Source organism: Melopsittacus undulatus, chromosome 3 (genome assembly GCF_012275295.1).
Source record: "Melopsittacus undulatus isolate bMelUnd1 chromosome 3, bMelUnd1.mat.Z, whole genome shotgun sequence".
NCBI classification, from domain to species: domain Eukaryota; kingdom Metazoa; phylum Chordata; class Aves; order Psittaciformes; family Psittaculidae; genus Melopsittacus; species Melopsittacus undulatus.
The window spans coordinates 95,512,684-95,540,334 of NC_047529.1; the positions used below are offsets into that span (position 1 = coordinate 95,512,684).

At 43.1% G+C, this 27,651-nt stretch overlaps 1 protein-coding gene across 1 annotated transcript; it reads right to left on the reverse strand.

The window, feature by feature from the left end:
- Positions 1-651: 651 nt before the first annotated feature.
- SRD5A2 (steroid 5 alpha-reductase 2) lies at positions 652-26,534 on the reverse strand. The gene is given in 7 exon segments (XM_034060896.1): positions 652-2,001; positions 2,584-2,734; positions 3,537-3,638; positions 6,039-6,202; positions 26,145-26,466; positions 26,469-26,489; positions 26,492-26,534. Coding segments are annotated over 7 exon segments (870 nt in total). The 3' UTR covers positions 652-1,934.
- Between the last annotated feature and the right edge of the window lie 1,117 nt (positions 26,535-27,651).

Sequence of the window (27,651 nt, forward strand, 5' to 3'; positions counted from 1 at the left end):
AAGGCAGAGCTTGGTCCCTGCTCTCCGTCTGGTTCAGAAGTAGATGGAGGAGATAGCATCTAGGAACACTGGCACCCATGAGCTGTTTGCTTTCTCATCACTTGCTAGGCTTTGAGGGGAGAAAACCACAAGGAGGAATTGTCAAGGAGGGGCTGCTGAGTCGGAGAGCTATGGGAAGCATGGCTGCTGCTCATACTCAGCATCTGCTCCCTGGGGAAGAGGCCATACCCTCCGACACAGTATCCTTGGCACCTCCAACCTTTCTGTCCCTGACTTCACATCGAGCAACCCCCTTCTCAGTGTGTTTCCACATGGGTGGTTTAAATAAGGAAGCAAAAGAAAAATATGTTTGTGGTGCTAATGTGAAATTCATGACCCGTGCAATGACAATTGTGGTTGCATCTCATTTCATCTGTTCCTCACCTTTGCCTACACATGGCAAAGTGTCTAGCTCTTGTGTGCACTGTACAGGGACTAGTGCATTGGGACCCAGCCTCAGCTGGCAGCTCTGCTCCATGGCAATGAAATTAATCAATAATATGAGCAAGGGAGGGTTTGCCCAGAAGGAAGAAGCCAGCATGAGCAGGCCTTGGTAAGCAATATCACAGAGACTTGTTTCTGCAAACAGTAAGATACAGGCTAGCACAGCTCCGTAGTTTACATAAATTTTATTGTATTTTGTAGAAAACTGTGTACAGTCAGTCAGCTTACTCCAGCAGCAGGCGGTACGTTTTGTATGATTAGTATGTGTGGTCTGGTCTTTTTCTTTCCAGCTACTCAGCATAATTCTCAGCAGGATTTTATGCTCTAAAGGGTAACTAAAACTATCGGCATCTGTGGGAATATCTCTTCCCATTAGGGTTAATGACATTTTTGGGAAAGCTCCCAACTATATTCTGAAATTAAGAAGAGACAACCTGTTTGGGTTTTGTTGGGTTTTTTTTTTCCTGAAAATTCGGTATTATCTCTGTACCATTTCCTAAAGTAAGTATCAGAAAATGTTCTCCATAGACAAAATGTACTGCCAGTGTTGGAGAACATTTTCTTCAACACAGAGCTTTTTATTTGTTTCAATTTTTGTCATATAACACCATCTCAAGTCTTATGAATAACAACTGGGTGGGTTTGAGTGGACAGATTTTTAAGCTGAAAAGAGCTTTGGATCTGTAAAAGAAAAAGATCCTAATGGAGCTGCAATTGCTTTAACAAGTACATTTAAAAATCCAAACCTGATGGCTGAAGATTAATCATCTGACAGTGAGGAGAGTATTGCTTAAGAAAGGAACACAGACATTGTGCTTGTGAGTACCAGCTTAAGATACATTCATCTCAGTGTACTTTGCATCACCTCTGTGCCATGGCACACTGCTCCCAACCTTGTGCTGGCACAGGTATCCTCTAGTTGCATTATAGTTTTGACAGCTAAACTGGCTTTTGGATGAGAATTAACTTCTGAGTTATTTTCCTGGCAAAGGAGACCACTACTCTGGTTTAAAGTGTGGCAACACCCAGGGCAGTGCTGGCAGGGCAAGGGCACATGTACTGTGGCACAGAGGCAGGAAGAAGCAGCTGCAGAAGTGCTATACATTGGAGTGGCTGCTGAAGACTTTCTCTGAAGTCATAGACTTACTTTATACTTTTCTGCATGAGTTTCTAGCAAATGCTTTTTGTCTGATGTCAGTGCAGTTATATATCCATTTTCTGTAGGCAGAACTCCACTGAAAACAAACATGTTGTTTGGGGAGTCCCTTTCCCCACAACTATTTGCAATTTCCTCTGTAACTAAAAACATAAACTTTAGTTCCAAATTACCTTCTTGTCTGTTACAAACCCAGGTTATCATTTGTACAATTAATTATAATCAGACCTAACATTAAAACTAGGAATTGAAAAAAGGCCTATAAAAACAGAACACAGAGTCCATATTTTCATCATTAAAAAACAAAGGGAATTAAGGCTTTCCTTGATTTTGGATAGTCCGTAAATGTCTTGAGATAGTACCTGAAAGAAAACAAGCAAGAGAGTGAACCTGCATACATCAAGGAAACTGTTTCAATACAGCTCAGCTGAGGAACTTTAAAACTCCTCCAAACTGCCTTGCTTTGAAATCTCTGTGTGTTGCTCTGCAAAAGAGGGTTCCAAAAGTATTTACACCAGGTTATTTAACTGAGTGGAAGCTGATAATACTGTTAAGGTTTTATCATCAGACCTAAAGTAGAAACCTTAGGAATTCAAAGCAGAGAACCATATCTACTCCAAAAGACTGCAAAGGTTGCAAGGAAACCCTTAGAAAAGGTTCACATTTACAAGGCTCAATAAAAAGGGGCTTCAACAAAGGGCTTCAATGGTGATGTAACTTATGTCAGATTAAATGACAATCAGGCCCACTTGACTCAACAGAAGCTCCAGCCCACTGCCTTACTTTCACTCAATCACAAACAAGCCAATATACTTCTTGTACATACTATTAAATTTCATTTTTATCTATCTTGAACACTGGCCCTACTCCTCTGCTCCTCTGTGGAATTTTGCAATCTGAACCCCAAGAGCAAGCAGCAGTATATGGAAGGAACAATTTGATACCTGTGATGGTGATAAGCACGTGGCCCGATGCAACAAAGAGTAAAAAAGGCAAAGGCAAAGGCTGGTAAGGACCAGGTTGCTATGGCAAAACCAAACCATTCCACAATTTCTCCAAAGTAGTTGGCTCCAGAAACATAGGTGAACAGTCCCCCTGCAACAACAGACAAAAGATGTAAATTTTACAGTCATCTCATGCACATGGAAAGCTCTTTCCCGTAAAGCCAGCAGCAGAATATGCTGTCTTTCTTTATGCAGAGCCCATAACAGCAACCTAAACCCACTGCCCTGAAACTAGTGGAGTCATGCCAAAAGAGGGTCTTGTACAAGACTCTTGTACCAGAATCAAAGGTGATTCTAACCCAAAGGCTTCCAGTACTTTCACAATCATCTATTTTCATTTGAAAGAAAAGACTTAGGAAAGCCATGATTACATTTGAATTTAAATTAGTAACATTAGTCAGCTCTCTTCAGGCCCCGGTTCACTGGCCTGGCCCAGAGCCACTCTTCCTTACCAAGCCCCACTTTGAAGGAGATGGAAAGGAAATTCTGCCCCTTGCACCCTCAGTGTTGGGTTTTTTCTCCTAATGATCACACTTTGAATCTCTCTTTTGCAATGTAAGAAGTCCACTGCTTCTTCTTCCTGGGCATGGAGAAGAATATTTCCTTCTGTGCAGCCTCCTTTACAAGGCTAAAATCCTCTTTCTGTGTCCCACTTAAATATTTAAATTACCCAGCCCATTTCCTAAAACCTCTCCAAACAGCTTGTGTGCTCCACAAACTCTTGTTTGCTTCTTGTGGGCTGTCTGCAGGCAGCTCATGCTTGTCCCTGCAGCTCAGAGGGGCATCTGAAGGAGGTACTGGTGTGATACGGGCATCTCTGATATTGTCAGTCAGAAAACATTATCTATCCTGCTGCCCTACTTTCTCCAAGGGGGTGGGGGATGAGAATATACCTTGAGGAATCTTGTAGGTGACTTCCCCAGGTTTCCTCAGCTGGCGCAGCAGGAGATCACTGTGAATGTTGATTCCCATTCCCAGCAGAAATAAGAGGAGGCCTAAGAAACAAACAAGAAATGGACTAGAAAGACAGCTCTGCCTAGTTATTCCTATTCAAGCACATACGTGAGGTTTATCTTTGGAGAAGGCAGATAGGAGGTCTAATATGAGGTAGGTGGATACTTTCTCAAATCTAAAGATGCTCTGCTACTGAGAAGGCTGCTACTGAATGGGAGAAGCATAGGTGACTGTTGACAAATAACCTGATATCACTGTGTCAGCTGTGGGATCACAGTCCTCTGAGATCACCTGCCCTGGATAGCTTCAGTGTGGAGAGCAACTCTGGGCAAAATGATGACCATCCTGAACACACTGTTTTGTTGGTGAGACCACAGAATGGTTTGGGTTAGAATGGACCTTAAAGATCATCTGGCTCCAGTCTCACTGCCATGAGCAGGGACACCTTCCACTAGACCAGGTTGCTCAAAGACCCATCCAACCTGGCCTTGAACACTGACAGGGATGGAGCAGCTACAGCTTCTCTGGGCAACCCATGCCAGTGTCTCACCACCCTCATGATGAAGAACTTCTTCCTAATGTCTAATCTAAACCTACCCTCTTCAGTTTAAAGCCACATCCCCTTATCCTGTCACTACTTGCTCTTACAAAAAGTCCCTCTCCAGCATTCTTTTAGGCCTCCTTCAGGTACTGAAAGGCTGCAATAAGGTCACCCTGAGCCTTCTCTTCTTCAGGCTGAACAACCCCAGCTCTCTCAGCCTTTCTTCACAGGGGAGGTGCTCCAGCCCTCTGGTCACCTTCATGGCCCCCTGGCCTCACTCCAACAAGTCCACCTCCTTCTTATGCTGGGTGCCCCAGAGCTGAATGCAGTACCAGACCAGAGCACTTTCAGGTGGTGTGAGGAAAAGCTGAACTTCCCAGTTGGCCATTGTCACCCTTTATTGAACAGCAAGCTAGGGCACAAAGTACCAAAGTGTCACTGATGATGGCTGATGGCAGCCAGCCAGGGCTGTGGACATTACTGTAGAGTGATGACTGAGCTGTAGGCAAGTACCATACCTCTCATTTTACAGCTGAGGAAAGAGGAGCACAGAGAACACATACTTATGCAGCACATCACCAGAGCCAGGGAGGCAGCCTGTATCTCAGTGCAGCTCAGTCCACTGACAGTGAGGCTGCTTGGACAAAGTGATGAACGTGCACATGGAGCAGTTACTTAAGGATGCTGACAGGTTCTGGCCAGAAAGCTGTCAGTGTGGCCAGTTTAGCTGAAAACCTAGAGGTATTTGGTTGAGAAACTCTGCAGATGACAATGCCCTACATTTCATGCCACATTAGACACTGGGAAAACCCTTCTGAGATGATTGGGAAACAAGGAAAGAAATAGATGCATTGTGGGCTACGAAGTATAGAAAAAAGGACTAAGTGATGATAAAACCTCAACACTTTGGCTAGCAACAGAAAGTTGGTAAGAGTCTGTAGAGGAAGAACATAGTTTGGTTTTTATTTTTTATTTCAAGTACTGATAATGTTGATTTTTTTTCCTCATTAAATAAATGTTTTATTTATCATGCAAATTATGTGATGTGGATATGAGAGCTGTTACTAGTCGATGTCCAGGATTTTTAATATGTGATGCTGTCTGAAAAGACTGAACTTGCATTGACAGTCTGAAACAGGGGGCAAAAATTACCTTGGTTATTTTGTACTTCTCATATCCAAAACATTTCCCCAGACCTCCATGCTAATCTTCATTTCTATGTGTGGATTTAAAAACCATCCTCTGTCCAGCACTTAATGTACAATACCACCTAGCTGCTTTTGCTCAGTTGTTCTTTCAGGGATTTTACAGGGTGAAATTCAGCTAGGCTATTAAGTTACAGAATGGAAATGAACCATATTAACACACAAACAGACTGTGCATGATCTCTAATCTTCCCATATGCCTCACATGAGTAAAAAGAGTTCTTTGTCTCTAAAGCCTCATTTATGCTGGGGTTTTGCCCTTCTTTTCTCTCTTAGTCAGAGTAGCTGCATCAAGTGCAAAGCTCCCTGTTGGGGAAGAGAAAGGCAGTTTGTGCTTGCACACAGCCACTGCTGGGTGGACACTTGTGGCTGAGCAAGGGCACATCCCATGCAGCTGAGGCCTGAGATTGCATCTCCACAGCCTGTAGCAATGGGAGGCTCTGGAGTGGGGTCAGTAAAACAAGGCTAGTGATTTGAGACTAACACATAACATTGTACCCATTCAAAGGTGAACACTTAGCAGAAAAAGAAAGAATTGAACATTTATTTCTTCTGCCTGGGCCAGCAGGCTGGTGTTATGCTGATTTCCATCACAACTGATTTGACTCACATGTGCAATGAAGATTAGGGCATAATTCAAAATGTTTACAAATTGCTTGGAGATTAGATCCTGGGAATTCTGCAGCTGTAATTACCTGATGTAAATCTGATGTCAGTGCACCAGTCATTTGGATATTCAGCGCAGTAAATCAGGTAGTACCCCTGGAGGAAGCCATTATAGATACAGAATAACGTGCCAAAGAAAAGCAACTGCAGTGGGAAAGGTCTGCCTCTAGTGAAGAAGGGGTAAATAAATGTCCTAAGGTAGATAAGAAAACAAAGTCAGCATGTTACTTATGATAACATTGCATTTGCAATTTATCTGCTGTAAGTAAAAAACCTATTAACAAAACACAAAATATGAAAAAGCTTAATAAAGATAAAAAAATGGAACAACTGCAATAAAGTAAGATCAGCAACTAGTAGGAACAAGAAATACTGCAGATACCAATGTTTTTCTGGTCCTTCAGGACTGCACACAAGGTGGGAGGCTAGAAGTCTCATCCAGATTCACTACCACCTCAGGAATGCCTCTCTGCCTTCCTTTTCCCTTATTGGTAAATTGAGGAACTTGTGCCCATAAGCAGCATTTTCTTTTGAAGACCTTGCTGTAATGTGCCAGACTGAGCAAAGGATGCTGTGGAGGCACATAGACATGCTAATGTTCAAACTAAAGTAGGGAGAAGCAGTACTAGTTGCAGTATTGATTCCTCAAATGAGCATCACTCTGCTACAAACACTGTGGAGGAGCTCTGTTACAGAGAAAACATTCCTGATCCCACTACAAGGACCAATGCCTTAGGGCTTTAAGCCATGATGGCAGATGGAGTTGAAGGCAGTGTTGAGACCCCTCTGGCTCTCTCATTCCCCACAGTATAGTGCCTGAGCTGTAATCCCCTTTCACAGCGTCTTCTGCTCCACTCAGAGACTTCTGCACATTTCCAAAACATAGCAGCTCTGCTGAGACACTTTGATGCAGAGGCAGAGCAATGCTCTTGGCAGCTTGGGGGAGCTGCTCTGCCTCCAGTCCCTGCCTCTCCTCCATGCTTTCAAACTTTTCTTTAAAATAAGAAGAGCTAAAGCCCAAGTTTAATATACAAAACACCAAGATTTCCATGCAGCTCCAGCACCTAAGACTTCCTTGGACAAAAGCAGTGCTAACACTGGCATTAACGTGCGTAGGAGCAAAAAAATTGTGCTTGTATAAATTTCCATATATCTTTGGTTCAAGAGGGTGTATCCCCTTTGATACTTTGGACACTTTGGACAACTCATATCATCCCTAGGAGAGTGAAATGAAGAGTTATATTCATATGTGTTAGGTATTTTCTTACCTGTCCGATTACGTTCTGTATGTGGTAAAATGTACACTATTTTTTTCTTTGCCCTCTTGGGCTTTGGATGGTGCCCATCATACCAGTGTGTATGTATTATTGGTAAGTAATCCACATCCTGGGTTGCCAATACCAACTTAAGCAAGCTGAGGCATAGAATGTCATAGCACTATACATTCAGATTAAATCATACTAAGCATGTCTGAAAGTGAGTATGCAGAGTACAAGCACCAACATGTTACTGTATTCCCTGCCTTCCAAAGCAAGGTAAAACAGAATTCCAGCAATTAAGACAGTTGTGATATAGAAGTGCTGAATGTTTCTAAATATTGTGAAATATAAGGGGTATGGAAAATATTTTTCAGACAGTGGTATCATTTTTAACATATTTATTACAGTGTGGAAAGCAATGCTCTTTGGAAAATTGTTACCATTAGTCGTTGGTTTGCCCTTTGGGAATGGGATGCTGGAGGTACAAGTAGCACATTTAGCAATCTGACCTGCCTGCTGAAGTAATATTGACAAATTGGTCTTGAACAGCAATGAGAAAAAGTGGGAAACTTGCAAATGGAAACTCAGGGGAAGCAAAGTGTATAGAAGAGAGGATGATATCAACCCACACAAAATTAGTTTAGTAGGGGAATTTATGCAACAGATCGGAGTGGGACTTGCACTGCTTTAACCTCTGTCAAAACCAGTCATATTTGAGAGCCCCTTAGTTTTTAGAGCTGATGCAAACAGAAGCTTCTAGCATGAGCTGTTATTTCTCAGCTCTCAGCAAAGTTGATTGTTGCCATGGTGCTTCTCAATGCTGTTGTTGCAGGAGAAAGGTTATAAGCCCTTGAAGGGTGACTTACCCTGCAGTAAAAGGAGGACAAAAATCAGCCATAGACCTGTCTATCTATCATGGGTGCAGTGGAAGCAGGACAGCAAGAACCTGCATGCAAATTGTAAGTACAGTTGCCGGGAGTCAGGGGACATCAGCTTTTTTGTTGTTGCTGAGGGAGTGAAATCCTGGCATCACTGAAATCCCACTCACAGTAGTTTGAAAATCCAAGTCAGGGTTTCATCCAAGAATCTTTGTTGAGGAGCAGCTCCTCCAAGGAAATCTCCTTGGGTCTGTAAATCAAGAGGCCAGATTCAGTTCTCTGTATCTGAACAACGCCCTAAGCCTTTAATACAGCACTTGTCAGTTCGTACTACATAAGTACTTGAGGGTGCACAAACTATTCCTGATGGGTCTTGAAAAAGCAGCAGGGATAGAGTGGGGACATACAGTAGGTTCCATGGAAGAGTCTGCATCTCTGCTGGAATTATTTTGCGGTGTGAAAATCAAAGGGGAACTAATAGCCACTATTTTTGAGTAACAGAACAAAATCTGGCCTTTTGGATTTAGACCAATGAAAAATTTGACCTTTTTCTTTCAGTGCACTATTGATGACTAATCCTTTATTCCTTTATTATCTTTACTGCCCAAAGGCACTGCATCTGACTAAACCACTGGCAACGGCTTCTTTTTAAATGAGTGAGTAATAAATTATTCGTCTTCCTCTCCATCATTTATTTTCCAGAAGAACAGGTTTTGAAGAGAGAATCATTTGACATTGCATCAAACTTCATCATAAAGGAATTAGTCCAGCTCTTTAAAAACTCCGGAGACCCTCGCCCAAATAGGAAGAAACAACAGGTTTGCTCTTCTTTTCACAGAAGGTGGCAATCTTTTCATGAATGTTTCCATAATCCACTAGGAGTGAGCTCTCAGTCCTCCTCCAACAGCTTGTTAAATGGAGATGTTTATACATTGCCAGGTCTTTTCCTCTCCTGGGTCCAGATGCAGTAGCAGCTCATGGTTTCTCATCTGGAAACTCAAGGTGTTTCCGGTGCTCATGAGGTGTTTTACACTTGGGGCAATTGGGTCAAGGGTTCAGGCCTGGCAGTTAGGAATGGGGGGCACCTGATTCCCTCCACCCTGTGCACTCCCAGCCTGTATCTGCTGCTGTATCTGCCCATCTAGCCCTCTCCCACCAAGCCCTCTCCTGAGTCCAACTGGGATGAACTAGGGTCCAGGAATCAGATATATTGTAAAGGTGGGCAAGGCTGATGTGGTGCCTTTCCCTTTGAAGGCAGCTGCTGTCCATAACAAAGCTTGTCCTATCCATGCTGGAGCACTATCTGAATGCCCTGGGTCATCCCATGACCCTCTCCAGCTCCCAGAAGAGAATTACGGACTTCTCCTGACCAGGGCTGCTCAGAGTCCCTGCAGAGATTTTCTGGCTCCCCTTGGAGGATGGGTGTCAGGGCAAGCTGAATGGTTCCTGAGAACCATTTCCACATGGTCCAGACTCCAAATGTTCCAGTTCCTTGCTTGTCCCACCAGACATACCAAGGGTGAGGAAAGCTGATGGTCCAACTGAGACAAGGCAGCCAGGTCCCTGTAAGGGTGATACCTTCAGGGCTGTCACAGCTCACTCATACAATGAGGTCTCTCCACAGCCAGCTAGGGCCATGCACTGGAAAGCACTGCACTAAGTGGTGGGTATGGGCACAATGGTTGCAGGGGTCAAGCAGAGGAGCAAGCTGTGTCCCTCCAACAGCAGAGAGATACTCTGCTACATCAAGAGCATACGTTGCAATTCCTTTAATCCCTCCCTGAAAACCCCTTGCTGAGATGCTGTCTGCAATTCTCACTGCTTTATTGGTACTTTCTCAACCAAGGTCCTCTCTAAGTCAGAGGACACCTCTCTAGACTCTTTGCTGCAGCTCCCTTTTTAGGGGGATGCTTTCAGTTTTCTTGGTTTGTACAAATATCTGTACCCCAGGTAATAAGCAAAACAACGTGATCTGTGTTACACTGACTACAGACCTTTCAGACCTGAAAGGACTTCCCTGATACGAGGAGTGGAGTTCCTTTTGGTCTGTCTTGTGCACACGTTGAAGACTGGTGTCCAAACCTGGGGAGACTGCACCAACCTCACACTGGTTTTAGTTGTACCTACAGTTAACAGCATAGGAGTCTTTGACATAGGTTATTGAAATCACATTGCTGGGGAGCTCCTGGCACTGCTGGCATACCTGACCACTTGGACGAAGGCTCAAGATGTTCACAGACAAGATGGGCTTCTACCTGTGGTACCTGTGATGTCCTGCACCAACCCCCTAATTATTCTGGAGACTTATGAATGTCAAATGATGTGTTCCAAAAGTATCTGCTGCTGAAGAATCTGTGCTAAATCCTGCACATACTTTCTCTCTTTGAGCCCAATCCTGTCAGTTACTTGTGGATTGCACTCTGAGGTAATTTTTAACTTTCACTATTTTTGAGTTGTGTTGCACTGATTCTCATTGAATGTTTACAGGAGAGGACTGTCAAGTATATTCTCCATGTATAGTCAACATCAGGGCACAATCTGGTGTCTAATTTCCCTGTGCCAAATTAATTTTTTTTCAGTTATCCCAGATTAAGTTTAAATAAATGTAACAGTTAAAATGTCAGTTCCATGCAGCAGGCAATTCTGCTATCAGTTCAAAGGGAAACTAATACAAAATGCCCCAAAATACTTTCAAAAGTGAAACAAAGCATTTTAAATCCTCCCTCATCATGACTTCTACATATGCCCCAGCATCACAAACCATGGTAGGGCCTCCTCAACCCTCATATTCCTTTCCTTAAACATCCTATGCTGAGATGCTTTGCCCTTCCCCACTTACTCTTGCGGACTCTCCAGTAACCCCAAAAGGTCAACAAACTAGGAATATTTAAACACAGAAAGCAAGTAGGTTATTAGCAGCCATTTGTACTGCACTGGATGGATCATGTCCCTTTTGCTAAAAAGGTGTGCATAGCAAGACGTGCCCTGGCACAGCCTTAGGAACAAAATCTGAGCTACAGCCCAAGTCACACACATTCCAGCAATGCTGGCAGGCAGGATTGCTGGACTGGCAGTTATGCCTCTGGCAATGCCCACTGCAGCTACAGGACAGACAGCAGATCTCCTGACTGCAGTATTGCAGTTATACTCCATCTCCTGATGTAAGGAGGGCTGTAAGTTCAGGAGCTGGGATTCTTTCCTGGAGCTGATGCCTAGCTGCCTGTGGAGCTCAGGAGTACAGAGGGTGCGCAGCAGCTGTGAGTGCCACCAGGTGACTGCCAGCGGTGGGCACGTCTTCCTTGCCAGGGCAGGGGGCTGCTCTGTGCCTCAGTCCTGCACCACTGGGACTGTGTGAAACCAAAAGATAATGTAACCGCTAGCTGGTCCACAGCCCAGATTGTAAACTCATCTTAAATCATTGTCCAGTGGCTGTGATGGGAACAAAAGAACTCCCTTTTGATGTTAATCATGCAGATTTATGTATCCATTTGTGACTAACACAGAGCTGAAAATAGCTCTCCTTTCCAAGCCACATGCAAAACATCCTACTTCCGTGTTCCTCCAGAGACCTTTGGACAAACTTTTGATGTCTATAATTTAAGGAGCAAGAAAGATAGACGTGTTACTTAAAAGCTTAAAATTCTGCTGTATAAAACAATACGAAACCTGTCATGTCAGGTCCATTTCTGAGCACTCTGTCTAATCAATCTACAATCTACAGGTTGCTCAGTCTACAGTCGTTGGGCTGTTTGTGGCTCACTTAAGAAACTCATCCAACCTGAAGCCTGTTCATAGGGACACCATTTCTTTATGGCTCCTCAGGTTTGGGGTTGGATGAAGACTTCTGGCAAGAGCAGACTCATCTTACATGGGCAAGAGATGCAGATACACATCAGATCAAGGGATGGGGGAAGGAGTGAAGAAACCATAAGACAGATGGCATTGCACTTGGTTTTGGGGAGTTCTTGAAAAGAAGGGCAATAGAAAGCAGAAAGTCTGGGCATCACTAATTTAAGGCAAAGACAGCAGAAATGCAGTAAGATTCAGTGGCAAAATAAGAGGTATGGAAGAGACTGCCATACTGAACCATTGGGGCTGCTGAATTTGGACTGGAAATTGATAAGAACAGACATATTAGAGATAAAATTATAAACTCTCTAGAGTAGATAAGCAATTACTTAACACCAGCATTTACGAGCAAAGTTCCAGATACTCACTGTCCCAGGAAGGCTGACACCATGGATGACAGCACTTGGAAGAAGCCAGCTTCATCAAAGACTGACAGTCAAAGGGAATCAGCAACTGCCACACAGTTAAATACAAACTTCAGGTTGAATCCTTGGTGCCAGGTCAGAAAAGCTCAGTGGCTCACAACTACATTTGAATTAAGTAACATTATAGGAAAATAAATTACAAATACCTGTAAAAGCATATATATCTGATGTAAATGGCTAAACATAAAATGCTGCTTCTGTATTACTGTTGAACATTGCTGAAAAAAATCAAGGTGTATTTAACCTTGGATAAATTTAAGGAATCTGGGCTATGTAATGCTCAGTTCCAACTCTATAAACACCTAAAATCAGTCATTCTGACCATGTAGCACTAGTCAATAGTGCCTCATAGATTGTCATAGATTTTAGGCATGCAATGCAGTTAGCAAATTAGGAAAGGCAAATACAGTTTAGTGATGAAACCCAATCCTTTTCACTTTGAATACAGAAATTATTAGATATGCTCTGCTTACTAAAATACAAGTGGTTGAAAAAACAGAAGGAGAAGCAAAGAAACAGGACCTAAGAAAGGGTATTTGGTTTTAATCAGTAAAGAACTGTGTAGGCTTGACTCCAGGACAAAAATTTTTGCTCTTCTAAATTCAATACATCAGCAGCCAGTTTTCAAAAGTGTTCTGCAAGTTTGTTTATAAATAATTTCCTTAATTCTCTTGATTTTCTTCCATTATTTCTGAAAATGTCACTGGAAAAATCTGGTATCTCCCATTGATTATCAGCATCTGCTTAGAAACAACAAAGGAGAATTCTTCCTTGTCACTGGTAAAAAAGCATTGAGTTGTGAAATGCATTATTCTACGGCTTATCGGGTATGGAACAAAACCCTATACTTATGTTTTATGCTTTTTTTAAAGGGAAACCAAGACAAGAATTGCTGGGTTTGGTGCATCAGCAAGTCACAATCCATCAGTAAGTTATGCTCAGTATACATTTATATTGGTATATTGTTTCTCAAATGTTTACCTTTTGGTGTACAAACACCAAATAGGTTTTAGATACCCTTAATTACAAAATGTTATTTTATTTATATTTGCTATTAGCTAATCACTTGTTTCCTCCCTTTCATTTGCAATGTGGAAAGGAGATCTGAATGACAGCTGAAATAAACATTAGGAAAAATTGATTGGATGCCCAAGGCAAGTGAAGCAAGAGCCTAGAACCAGCTGCCAATAGCTTTCTCATCATCACCTGCCAAACTGAGCATATTTGGCTGAAAGTTGGGGTTTTGTTTTTAAAATGTCTTCCTCTTTGGTAGCCAAAGAAGGTAAAGTGAAGCTAATAGAGCAAAGGAAACATGTCCTCTGTGCCAGTGTCTGTTGAAATCAGTACCATCCCATACGGACCCAGTTTATCCTCAGACACTCAACAGCCAAGTACCAGAGTTCAGGGCGTACGGCATGATGGACTTTTTGTCCAAAAAGCCAAATGCTAGCAGTTGTAATGCATTGTAATGCCTAGTTGGCTGGGTGTCCTATACATGTACAAGAGCAGGAGGCAGGACTCACTTCTATATTTAACTTAGATAATTCTATTTTCTCAAAATAGTTTTGTTGAGTGAAGGAAGTGACATAAATTGGATATATTATAGCAGAGAGATGGTAGCAGTAGCAGGTGTCCCATGTCTTGACCTTAGTAGATTCTTTACACTGTCCCACGTGTCAATTTTCAAAGTAATTTGAGGATTCTGGTTTAGAGAGTGTTATTGTTAGTGGCTGCAAAATCAACTGATAAATTACATCAAGGGACAGTCAACAATTTTTCCCTATTAAACAAGAAGGATACTTTGAGAGAGGTTCTGCAAAAGATTTCTCTGGTACTACTCAGGGGGGGTTCATAAATTATATACCTCTTGGGGGATAAAAAATATTCCTGCTGTTTGTGGCTGGCATAGCTCTGGAAGATGCACACCAAGAATGAGGGCTAGAGTTTACAATAATCTTGAAGTAGTGGTTTTGTAGTTTTAAAACAGTATATTTGATTCAATAAAGACAATGGCAAAATACTACACTTGGGTAAGATTGACTAAATGTAAAAGACAAGCTGGAGAACAGGCTGGATAGTAGATGGAGTGCTGATAAGTGATAAACTGAGCATGAGCTAACGATGCCAGGCTGTTGTGGAAAAGGCAAATGTTAAAATATAATGTGAGAACAGGAGTGCTGGCAGAGACACCTGAAGTAGCCTTTCCCTTTGCACGGAGTTAGTAGGTACCTGAATCATACTTTGTCCAGCTGAACTCTGCACTCTACAAAAGGACAAGGAAAAAGTGGAAGCAGTCCAGAAAAAAAACAATTGTGGTCTAGGAAATAAGACATGTAGAAACAGTCAGGGTTGTTTAAACTAAGAGCAAGCCAGACAAAGACATTATAACAATGTACAACTGTATAAAAAGTTGCTGCGAAGAAGAAAGGAGTAAAATGTTCTTCTTGTCTAAAAGGAACACAATAAGAAGTAACAGGCCTAAACAGCTGTATAGAAAATGCATATATATAGGATGTATAGAAATTAAGGAAGGACAGAGAAGCACAGGAACATACTAACTGAAGGGCTGGAGGATTCTCCATCAATGTCAGTTGTTAAGGACAGGCCAGACAAACGTCCATCAAGAATGAGAAGAAGGTTCGAGGACTCTATGCGGCCAGGAATAGTCTGGGAATGGGAACTTGGAGCAATCCTGGTGAAAGAAGGGCTCTGAAAAGAAGCCGGAGTGCAGGGATGAGTTCTAGAATTAGCTGAGCAAGAAAACTAGCACAAGCAAAACCCTTCACTCAGGTTGCAGACTGAACTCAATGGCAGGCCAGCTACCTCAGTCAAAACCCTAACTAAACTTGGTCCAGATTTATAGTATGAGGATTAGAGGTCTGGACAACGGTCAACATAAGTAGATGGACTATGATGATGGCAAACATGTAGCTCTCACAGTACTTCATGATTACCTTTACTACTTGATAGCATCTAAAGGGCAGTAATACTTAGAGATTATACTTGTTGTTTTATCTAAGCAATGGCGTGTCAAAAGCTTAGCCAGCCAAAGCATATATTTTAGCAAGGTATCTCACTCTTTTCTTCTCCAGAAATAACTACTTGATATTTATGAAGACAGATCACTTTGTTCCTATTGCTAAACTGTGGGTGTCTGCCAAAAGCATGAAATGTGTGCCAGAGTAACTTAAACAGACACTACACTCTGCACTTCAAAAAGCTCATTGCTCCACTGGAGCAGAGAGTTCAGAGTTCACAGAGGCTGAGAGTGTGTGCAGAACAAAAGAACACATCTACATGAAAAATGGTACAAAATCTACAGATGAAAAATCTGTGCTCTTACAACTGTGCTTACAAGAGAAAGAGTAATTATTTTCCATAAGTGATCCACATGGAGTTGAGAAAATGACCAAAGGAAGCCAGACTTTTGGTAAGCTATACCTCTCCAAAACTAAGCCTTGGTCAGTCCGTATCCAACCACATGCACCAGACTCCACAGATACATTGGTAAAAGTCTTTAAAATACTCTTAACTGGCTTTTTCCACTCTAGTGATTCCTTTTCCTTTTATACCAAAACTCTTGCTCTGTCTCCATTTTGCTCTTACAGCCTTCCTGACTTTCTTTGTCCTTCCTTCATCAGATTCTTACCTCTTTCATGGCTCTTCATTCAACACCTCTTCATGTGTTTTTTTTTTCCAATTAGGAGTTGTCCTTCTTGCTGTGTCAGTATTAAAAGTGTCAGTATTAAAGTGTCTCTTGATATCTGGATACTGCCATCTCACATCATCTCTTTTTCCCTTCCATTTCTTCACACTTCTGCCCTAGCTAGTTTTTAACAATTCTCTTGTGCTATTGTGCTCAAGTGCTTAATTCTCTTGTGCTCTTATGTCCTGTGCTACTTTTGCCTGATCTTTTTATGTTTTCCCACCTTCTAGCCCTAACTGTAAGCCTCACAGCGTTTCTTTTATTTCTCTGCATTAGAGACAACTTGTATTTGCCTAATCCATGCTGCCAGGACTCAGAGACCACTTCTCCCCTCTTGAGTACCCTGCCGGCCAGAAATGCATGAAAAGTCCTGCTCTGCCCCTATAGTGCTGGCCTAGACAATATGTGGCTGGATTGCAGGCTTACACATTGTGATTCTTCTTATACCCTCAGATGAACCAGAAGAGCTGTTCTGCACAGGCAGACTCTAAAAATGTTAATTGACAAACTCGATGTTTGAACAGATAGACACATTTCTTAGAAACAACTCTGCCAAGTTTAAATTGCTTTTCCTGGGAACAGCCAGAGACTCGTGTCTACACTTTAGTAACCTTAACCCAGGCCAAGTTTGAAAATGTAAACGCTTTAATGATTCTTTTTTTAAGAAAAGGTTTAAAAGAGTCAAAGGAACATGAAGAACTCAATAGGATGCTGTAAATACAAGGGGCTTTTCTTCACCTTCATTGTTCTCAGGAGCAGCAAAAATTTTACAGATACACATGCATGTCCTGCTCAGACATGTGGCAGGAGAGACTGGAAGTTTTGCTTAAGACCATACAGTTCAGAGGTATTTTCATGCGCATCTCTAGCACGAGACCACACTAATGCAACTAGACTGCTTGAGCAGCCCAGCTAGCTTATTCAGACTTCTCTTTAGCCTTCCTGCCCCACTCCAAATGAAGATAGGAAGGCCTAAATCAAGGAGATCCTAGGAAAGCCACCCAGCCCATCCTTACCTGTATGTCAAAGTGCTACAGGTCATCATTCTGCCCCAGGGTCTGCTTCACCATAGTTGCACCTGGGAATTGATTTGTCCCTTAACATCTCTGATAGGCAAACCCTCTTTCTGTAGTAGACAACAAATCTTTTTGCAGACATCCCTGATACAGTGACATTTTCTCAAGATGGTTCTGCAAGGCAGTGTGCCAGCATGGAAAGTGACAGATTAAGTTGGTGAACTCCAGCACAATCATAAGCAAAATGTTATATTACATACAGCAAGAGAGGACTGTGGGCGTTGCTACTCTGTTAGATTAGATGTTCATAAAGAGTAATTGCATGTTTATAAAGAGTAATTAAGAAAGAGGACTTCAAAAACAATTTCCTTCAAATATGACCAGGTTAGATGAAGCCTTGGGTGCCATGGTTTAGTGTGAGGTGTCTCTGCCCATGGCAGGGGGGTTGGAACTAGATGATCTTAAGGTCCTTTCCAACCCCAACTATTCTATGATTCTATGACCTTTATTCATTGCTATTGCAGTTCACATTTTGACTCACCTTTCTAGGAATGGTGAAACTTCCTGCTCATCCTTAAGTGTTAATAGAGTAGCAATTGATGTTTCAAATAGATAGGATTTAGCTATTAATTAATTAATTAATTAATTAGGCTCTACAGAAAAATATACATATTTTTCTTCTTATCAGTTGACTTTTCTAATTTTTCTGCACAGAATGTTTTAATCCACTTTTAGTATATTTTCCCCAATAATTTAATTGCTATTATATCTATGAGATTTCCAAAAAATAATCACAATGTCACAAGCAAAGATTAACACAGTTCTTATGTTCCAATGGGTTTAGATGTACTATAATTTACCTGACCAAATTCAGCAAGAATCACCCTACTGATTAATGCACCTGCACATTTAAATCAGCATCTAGATGGAGAGAAGGACACTTCAAGGTGTGTTCTTCAGTTATAGTTTGAAAGTATTACTTTAGCATAATTCTTCCTTATCGTAATTCTTCTTGACCAAAATGACTTTTTGAAGTAGATAGCAAGAATATAACTTAAACCAAGGGAAATAGGTACAGTGTCTGCGGTGGACATTTATTTATAACCATATACTAGGAGGTCGTTTCACAAATTTTCACTCTTAACTGAGCTCTGCAAAACTGGGAAATTACCTGATTGTGTAAGCTTTGAGTGCACAAAGGGGCTTGTGCAAAAATTCTTTTGTCAAAGTGTATTGATCAGCTCATTAAAGAAGTGCTGCCTCCCCCATAGTGACAGCCTCTCGTATGGAAAGAAATTAAAAAAAAATAGATTTGTGGACCTTGAAATTTGTGTGGTCCATAATAAGTTTCACACCATGCGTATGGAATGAACCTTAACACTTTTCCCTTGCTTTCTATTTCCCACTTAAATGAGCAGCCCCAATAAGGAAGAACTACAGACATCCCATAATTAAAATAAGTAATTTCCTTGTTTGGTAAAAGCATTACTATTTTAAAGTAAAAACACTTACTGAAACTTCAGTATATAATTTCATCTTATTCTTATCTCTGTACAGCCCTTTATAACCCTGCATTTCCAATATCAACAGCAGGAATCTGGTAATGCAATTCTAGATCTTTATGTCCTCATCACTCTTATCAAAGGTCTGTGGTGCTCAGTGCTCAGAATGCATCTTCCAATAGGAAGGCTTAGAACTCCAGGATATCAAGGACTGTAACTTCTCTTTGGGCCCAAACCTCACACAAGTGAGATCAAAGCGACCTGCTTGTGCCCTGGTGACAGTCCTGTGGCTGCGACTTCAGATCTCTGCCCTTGGACTCCCATTTGAACTGCTTTCTACGGAGCAGCTGCGACTAAGCAGCCACCAAGCCACCGTGTATTTGTCAGATAAAAGGAAAAATGTCGTGGATATGCTTCGGGCTGGGCAAAAACTATAGGTTTCTGTAATGCTAGCCCACTTTCCAATGGGAAAAGAACACACAAATAGGATTATTTGTGCTAATAGGAAGGTAAATAGGCGGTGTTCTATTTTGAGAGCATAATTAGCAAGGTATTTGATGACGCTAGGGGAGACCGCAAAGATGCAAACTCTGTACCAGCACAGGGTACATGAAGGAATCTAGTTAGGGTCTATTGCAAGGCACTAAGGTGAATTAAAACAGAGAATAGGATTTATTACTTGTCAAGTACCTACTGGGAGATTAATAATAGAGGTATCATGAGGTCAGTAATACAAGTGTTACTGACACCTAATGATGGTGATCTTCTATGACAAAAGAATATAATAACTATTTCTGTAGGGGAAAAAATCATCTCTGGGTTGAATCTGGTGGTTATTATAGGATCTGATTATATTCATTATTAGCAAGGAGAGTACCACTTAGAAATACATAGATATACTTCAAACTTAACCTGATCTCTCTGTTTATTTACTTCCTGTTTCAAAAAGCAGAACTAAAACCTCTTGTGAACTCATAGAAAACACCTCTAAAATTTTTGAACAAATTACTCATTTGGGGCCTACATCCTCTGCATTTCCCCAAGAGCTTGAGCTCCTTTTCCCACTGATGTAAGGAAATGAACAAACCAACCAACCTACATTACCTGCCCAAAAAAATGACCAGCATGTCCAGGTAAATGCTGCACCTGCCTGACTAACCAGGCACCGCAGCTAGGTTTAAAAAGGGACTGCATGAACCACATTCTGCAGAGCCTGGGGGGATGCAGAGTGGCCTTCTTTCTTCCCCTGACATAGTTTCAGAGACTGGGGGAACTGGCCAAAAGAAGTGTAAAACACTCACACAGGGATATTGTTTTAAAATGCTCCTGGCTTCCCATTCTTTTGCGGTAAAAGCCTGCTTTTTGGAAAGATGCCAATTTGTAGAAAACCAAGTACAGGCACATCAAATGGGCCACCTGCAACCAAAGGGGTTTGGGAATCCAGCTGTGTCTGAAAAAGCAGCCTACTTAGTGTCTGTCAGATTCACCTGAGTGCATATCGGGAATGAAAATAGCAAGGGTTTTTAATATACTCTAACACAGTAAAAGATTAGGGTTTGGATTTGAAACAAAGTTGCAAGAGAAGTAAATAAATAACTAAATGTAATGGTAGCAGGTGGTATCTGGAACTGAAATACCCCTATATATTGCTGGTGCCTTAGCCATTACTGGCAGCAGCATGGGGGGTGGAATGCAGCACCCTGTCTTCTAGATCTTCAGGATCAGCTCTGTAGCTCAGGGAGACAAGCCCTTCCCCCCCTGCCCCTATGCATGGTGGCATCTCTTCTGCTCCCTCGCCACTCTTTCTCACTTCTAAGGGGAATACAGCATTAAGGTTTATATGGAATTTGATTACAATACCTTCCTCTCATCACCTCATATTTTGTTTGCTTTTCAAAGCTGGACTGCAAAATGGAAATGCAGCAAACAGGCTTCTCCTCACCACCTGAGAGCTTCAGCCAGCATCCTCACTGTACTCCTGAACCAGCACAGCCCCTCCAGCAGGAAAGGCTGTATTACAAACTACATTTCAAACCAAAATACTATGCAAGTCATTTATCACAAGAAGTGTTCCTGTACCTACATCTTACACTACTCAGCATTTCCAGCTCATGCCCAGCTTTTCACAGAGGTTGCACTTACTGGTGGCAGGCTTGGAAGTAAGGGCTTTCCTTACTTTCTTCCTCCTTTTCCTGCCTTCCCACTCCATTAGTTTTGGAGGTCCTGACATCACAGGCCCTACTTTCTGAAAGTCATACAGCTATGAGCTTACTTAAAACAGGTGTTATAAAAGCAGATTGTATATGATGTTTTCCTTAGCACCATAGAGCATTTGGATTTGATTTAATTAGCACCATGCTGCAGTAACACATTGCACACTGACACATGAAAAGTGGCTAACTAAGGATAGCAAAGAGGCAGGGGGTGGGACCGGCGATTCCTGCCTTCCCTTCCCTTTTCTCCCCTCAGCAGCAGCCTGCCTTCAGCCCTTCATGAAAGCATCGGGGAAGGCACCATCTTGTGCCTGCACAAATTGAGAGAGAAAGGCTGCTGCCTAGTGGTGGCAATGAAAGAGGGCCAGCGAGCTGCCGTTATGGACCACCATGGGCGGCTGGGATGCTGCTCCTGGCCCAAGGCGGGGAGGGGGGAAGGTCCCCCGGCTCCATCCACCTCCGTCTTGCATCCTCTCGGGCACCAAACCCTTGTACTGGACCGCGCTAGGGGAGGGTTGGTACCCAGATGCCCATCTCGTTTGTCGCTGGCTGGGAGGGCACCATCTGCCAGATCTGGCTCATGAGGCTCCATTTGGCAAGCAGAGAGGTCCCACAAAGTCCTTGTCAATGAGGAGCCATCAGCAGTAACCCAGGGAGTTTCCAGAAGAGGATTAGAGTGGTTCTTATAACATTCCATCATATTCCTCAGTGACATCAGAATAAATTATTATTATTAAAAGCTGGCGCATGGCACAAATTATAGACAACTGGTGACTATTAGTGTGGGTAGGACAGTATTACTGCACACTAAGCCCATACAAAAGCATTACTTTAAAATCTAACAAATACAGCCATACAAACAAACCATTGCTAAGCAGTGATAGATTGTAACCTTGGTTACAATCATGGAAACACCAGCTCCAGGTGCTCAAAGTAGCCTGGAAACACAGGGCTTCCAAGTGACTCCAAAGCAGAAAGCACTCTTCCAGTCTGCATAAGCATGGGAGCAGCATATGGGAACAGGAAGATGATGTTATCTCTAGATATGCTACTACAATTCTGGTATTGTATTCTACATCCAGCACTGATGTCTTAAATTTAAAGTTGACATAGGAAAAGAGGAGAAGAAAAAAGCCACATAAATTATCTGAGGGCTGAGAGAAGAAAATATCTTTCATTGAGGGCCTTCAGCTGTGGTTCAGTGACATTAAAATCTGGTTTAAGATATGTCAGATCAAATAAAAAGTATTGCAGCTACTTGACACATGTCCAAAAGCAGCACAAATTAATTGTGCTGGTTTAAACCTGTTCCTAGAATGATGAAGAGGTAATTTTATCCTGACCAGCTTCGTGCTGGATGAAGTATCATGTGTCTGCATCACTCTAGCTCTATGCCAGACCTAGTAATGTCTATTTCCCTGTAGCTGGCGTAAATCCACCATAAAAACTATAAACTCGGCATGAACACAATATCACGTGCAGTAGCTAATGCATCAGAAATATTATCACTTGCTCCTATGTTATCTTGATCACACTAGTGCAGATGGAGGACCTGACATTTCTGTAATAAGCAAATTGAAAGATGATCTGATTACTGTATAAGTGATATCATAATAAGAAAGTACTAAAGGATATTAAGGAGTGCTTTAAGTTAACACAGAATGAGAACTAGCAAGCACCACTGTGAGAAAAATCAAGGCTAGTCAAATTCAAGCAAGACACTTCAAGCATGTCTGAGCGGTAGTGAAGGAGTTCAGAAGGCTACACTACCAAATAAAACAGTGGATTCAGCATAGAAAATGATGGATTATTCTTCTTCTTGGGTATTCAGATCAAGACTTGAAGTTACTCTGAAATACATGCTTCAGTCACGCACAAACTACCGGGGCAGCACAGCTGGTCATAACACCTAAGAAGACAGAACAGCTAGCATAACAGTCCTTTAAAAATCTATGTTTCTCCACTATGGACTATCTTGTCCTTCTCAGCATACCTCTAATCAAAACTTCCCTTCCACATGCATGTTTGGTATAGTAGGTGAGACAAAATTAGGAATGATAAAAGCTTCCCTGTGGAGACAAAGAAGTCACTAATTATGCAACAATATAGGAATAAACTTTTCTCTGCTTCACACAAACATGAAAGAATGCTTTGATACAGATGGCAGATCATCAATAGTAAAAGTTGGAGTAGATTAGCAAAACATTTATAATGAAAAGCAGAACGGATTTATTCACTTCAAAATTTTAAATTCAGAAAAACTGCAGTAGGCGACATCCATCAAGTAAACGTAACTTTATTATTGATCACTGTATGTTTTACTCATTATACTTGCAGTCAAGTTTAACCATGAAAACATTTTAAACTGTTGTTAGATTATTTCTGGTACAGATAATAGGTTGAATAAATATCAAAGTCTGGTTGTTCTATCAAAGTACTAAAACCTCTTTTCAAACACTGTATGCTGACCACATGCCCTAACTCAGCATGACCAGTACCTCTGCTCCTAACCCCTGGCATAACCAATGCCATTTTATAAGGCAAACAGCCATACTACATAAGCAGGATATGATCACGCATCAACGTCCCCCTTTCTGTTCCCATTCCAAACTGCAATAGGACTATTTGCCCACCATTATTGTTGCCAGGATGTGGTGGCACCAGTTATGGAAAAGGGAAGCATAACAGCACATGAGATACTGCCTGTAAAATCCAGCAGCTACAAGTGGACTTCTGCTGCTGAACAGAAAACGCTGTGATCCACTGGTGGTCAGTAGTGCCTCCACCATCATTGTCTTCTTCCTCTAAGGACTGAGTGAGGAACTCAAGCTCTTTTAAGTAAAGTCTGAGTTTAGATTACAATTATTATGTCATGCACTTGTTATTATTCTGCAGAGGGTTCAGGTAACTGAGAACTCCAGGTAAATAAAAATTCTAGTTAATAAGAAAGCCATGCAAATTGTCAGAAATTCTGTTTAACTTCAAGCTATGCTAATTGGTAAAAACTCTGTGTAAAAATGAGCTATGTTAATGCTAGAAATTGTAGATAACGATAAGCCATGCTAATTGTTAAAATTTTTATGTAATAACAAAGCTCCAATTATAACACAACCCTTTGGCTATTGGTCATTTTACCAAGAATCCCTCAAAGAACCTGCCTGTCCCCATAGCCTCAAGTGACACCTAGAAAAACTCCTAATTTGTGATTTTTGTTGTTCTTTCACGTAACAAAAGAGTACTAATACTTAATACAACATTTCAAATATTAACTGATTCAGTAGAATCTCAGAATGGCTTCATGACAAGAGGCTGCATGCTGCAACAATAATGATGGGGCAACATGTAGTATCAGAAACAAACTTGTTTACTATACAGACTTTGTTACAATGAGGGCTTTTGTTTTTACAAGGCAAGGAGTATACTCCAGCCACAGAGGAGAAGATCCCCCCAAATTATCTGAGAAACAAAGCGTATGAAAACACAGTGCTTCTGCCTAAGTTGAGTAGTAATGTTGAAAATGAAGCCACTGACTCCAAGGATGTATGCATACCAGCAGGGTAACATTTATTTCAGTCATCCAGTGGTGCTCGTTGATTTCTGATCAGAAATTCTTGAGAACAGCAGAATGCATGAAATTCAGTTTAGTATAACTACATATAATTAATGCCTCCAGCTTTCTGTGAGCCAAATTAGTTGTAGGTGGTATCCTCCACCTACCTTAGTGCAGCAAAGAAAATATAATGTTAGTGATAACGAATATATCCCTAACACAGTGTTTCAGCACTTCAATCCACTCTCTGTTTCAAATTTATCTACAACAGCCTACAGTTTCTATCCCTAAGCTGCTTGCAGAAATACTGCAGATGGATTTTCAACATATTGATTTTGGTTGAGTGGCAAATAACAATTTCTGATTAATTATTATATGAATGTTTTCTAGGAAGGGAAAATATTTATACATAAAACAATCATAGAAAGCAAAAATAGTATTAAAAATACAATTAGGAATTCTATTTAAAAATAGAATTAGGGATAAAAAAAATGGCAAACTAAGTCAGGAAAAGGTTTGCCTCAAAAATTACATAGCTCTTCAATAGAAAATGGCATAAAGTAGTCACATGCACTTGCCATTTATGAAAAGCCATTTTTTTCTCGTGAACAGGAAACCAAAAGTCAAATTCCTTATGAAAGAACTCGATAGAAAATTGGATTGGAGTGGAAGACAAAATACACTCAGCTGAATAAATCGGAAGGTATACTCTGGTGATGTACTCCAGAACCATGTCCCACTGAGTGCGGACCCAGGTGACAAATTGCAGAGTGATGTCACTTCAAAGCTATCACCATCAGTGGGTCAAAATTACTTTTTCTTTGAGGTCCTGATTAGTGAACACAGAACTCATTAGAGTTACCGCTTTCATTGACATCTGATATGACAAAGTTTCTAAAAAAAAGAGAAAAAAAGAAGATAAATCGGTACTTTGGTAGTGAAGTGAGAACGATGAATTGAGCATAAAGAACCAATTTTCGTGTTGTGGAACAGAAAGCCTGCATTGACTTTGCTTTTTCCTGTGTTCAGTGCACAGCAATACGGCTCACTCGGTGCTTGCTCTCTCACTGCTGCCGTGATTTTGCATTCGGGCCACCCTCACGCGTGTTTCCACGGCTTGCTTTGGTGGCCGGCGCTGCCCCCGGCGCTGCCGGCGCTGCGCTCCTCCTGCCGCAATAAGCACTTTGCGTGTTCCTTTACATAACATTTGAATTAGCTTCATCCAAAACTTTGCTCCAGCTTAGCGAAACCTCATTCTATTTGTTTTCTTTGTTTGTTTGCTTGTCGCAAGATAAAACCCCAAAACACACATGCTCTTCCCTGCTTCCAGCATCCGAGTACCACCTGCTCCTTCCCTCGGCGGCCAGGATGCGAAGAGATGCCCACCTGACCGGCCCCTACGTTTCGATCGAAGCCCGGGGGGGGACTGATTAGCTGCTCCCACGCCCTCCCGCTGGCGATCACTTGGGGGACAGCCCGCGTCTGGCACAGAGAAGGGACCGAGCGACGCTGCAACCAAGACCTGCGCCGACCCCACTTCCCCCCGGCCCCGGCTGCGCCCATTCCCGCAGCTCCCCTTGCATCTTTATTTCCCGTTACCCGAGGGGGCCGTAGCGCTCCGCGTCCGCCGCTCGCCCGCCCCGGGAGCGCTGCGAGCCGGTGACGGGGCGGCTCCGGGCGGCGCCGCGGGAGGGGGGAGCCGGGGAGGGGATCGGAAGCGGTGGCCGGCGGCGGTACCTGTAGAAGTAGTGCCAGCAGAAGAGGCAGCACAGGAGGCGGCAGCCGAGTGGCTCGAGGCGGGGCGGGCTGCGCAGCGCCAGCAGCAGCGCGGGTACCAGGAAGGAGGGCAGCTCCTGCAGGAACCAGGCGCAGCGCGCCGGTACCCGGCCCCGCGGCCGGCACAGCCGCTCCTCGTGCTTCCCGTAGCGGGACGGTACCCGCAGGTACAGCGAGAGCTGCAGCAGCGCCAGGGCACCCAGCAGCGAGCTGAGAGCCAGCACCAGGCTGGGGAAGCACTGCATGCTCGGGGGCTGGCGGGGGCACCGAGGCGAACAGCCCTTGGCCAGCGCCAGCCCCGGCCTTATTAGAGCGGCGGCGGTCACCCCGCCCCGCCGCGCTGCCTCCCATTGCCCGGGCCCGTCAGAGGGCGCAGCCCCTCTTGCCGGCGCGGCGGGGGCGCCCCAGCCCGCCCCGAGGGGAGCTGCCCCCGCGGCGCCCGCTCCGCACCCGGACCCTCCCTCTGCCGGCCCGGTTCGGTGGCGCAGCCCGCGGTGACGGCGGCGGTCGGTGAGGAGGGAGCACCCACCGGGGGAGCGGCTCGGGGGAGAGGGCGCATCCCGGCGGTGCCGGCAGGAGGCGATTGCCGCCGGTGAGGTGGGAGCAGCGGCGTTCCCTTCCCTCTGCCCGGCAGGTGTGGCATGGGCAAGCCCGGCGGCTGGGACGGTGGCTGCCCGCAGTGTTTCTGCCGCTGCGCACGCCTCGCCGCAGCTTGCCCGGGGATGTGTGAAGCACAGGCTGAGCTGCCCGCTGCTAGCAGGGAGCGCCGCGCCGCTTGGGTGCAGGTGGAGAGTGAAGGCAGAGAGGTGCTAAAGGCCGGGTGAGAATTAACAAAAGCAGATGCCCGCGGTAGGACTAGGGAAACCCAGCCCAAGATCTGTAAGCCTGACAACTCCAGCTCCTATTTGGCATAGCCAGACTATGCTTAATCTTTTCAGTGCCTCGTTTCAGTTAAGATGGTCCTGATGTCAGTGCTGGCTTTGGGGTATGCTCAGAAAAGCTACGGTCTCAGCCACTTGAAGTGGTTTTAACAACAGTATATCTACAGCTATATTCCAGGAATTCGACTTTTCTTTGCCTGTTTCCTCAGGGATCTTCATTCACAGAATGCACTCTGTATTGTTATGGGCCATTACAGCATACCACTTAAAGGCCATGAATTACTGTTGCACCTGTGTAATTTTGCAGCATCACTGAGAAAGCAGCCGATTCAGCTCTGCAAAGGACTGAATGCCACACAAAATGCTGTTGTGGAGCAGAGATGGGAATTGTTAGGGGGTTTTATTCAAGATCTCAGTGGTGAATGTGCTGATCTAGGATGTGGGAGACTTGGGTTCAACCTCCTCCTGTTTAAGGGTATTCTCTTTCTGCAGAGGCTGACCAAACCACTAGACTACACACTATCCATAGCCCAGGAGTGCTTGTTCTCTTATGTTGGCTATTCCATGGGACAGTTCCTTAAAACAGA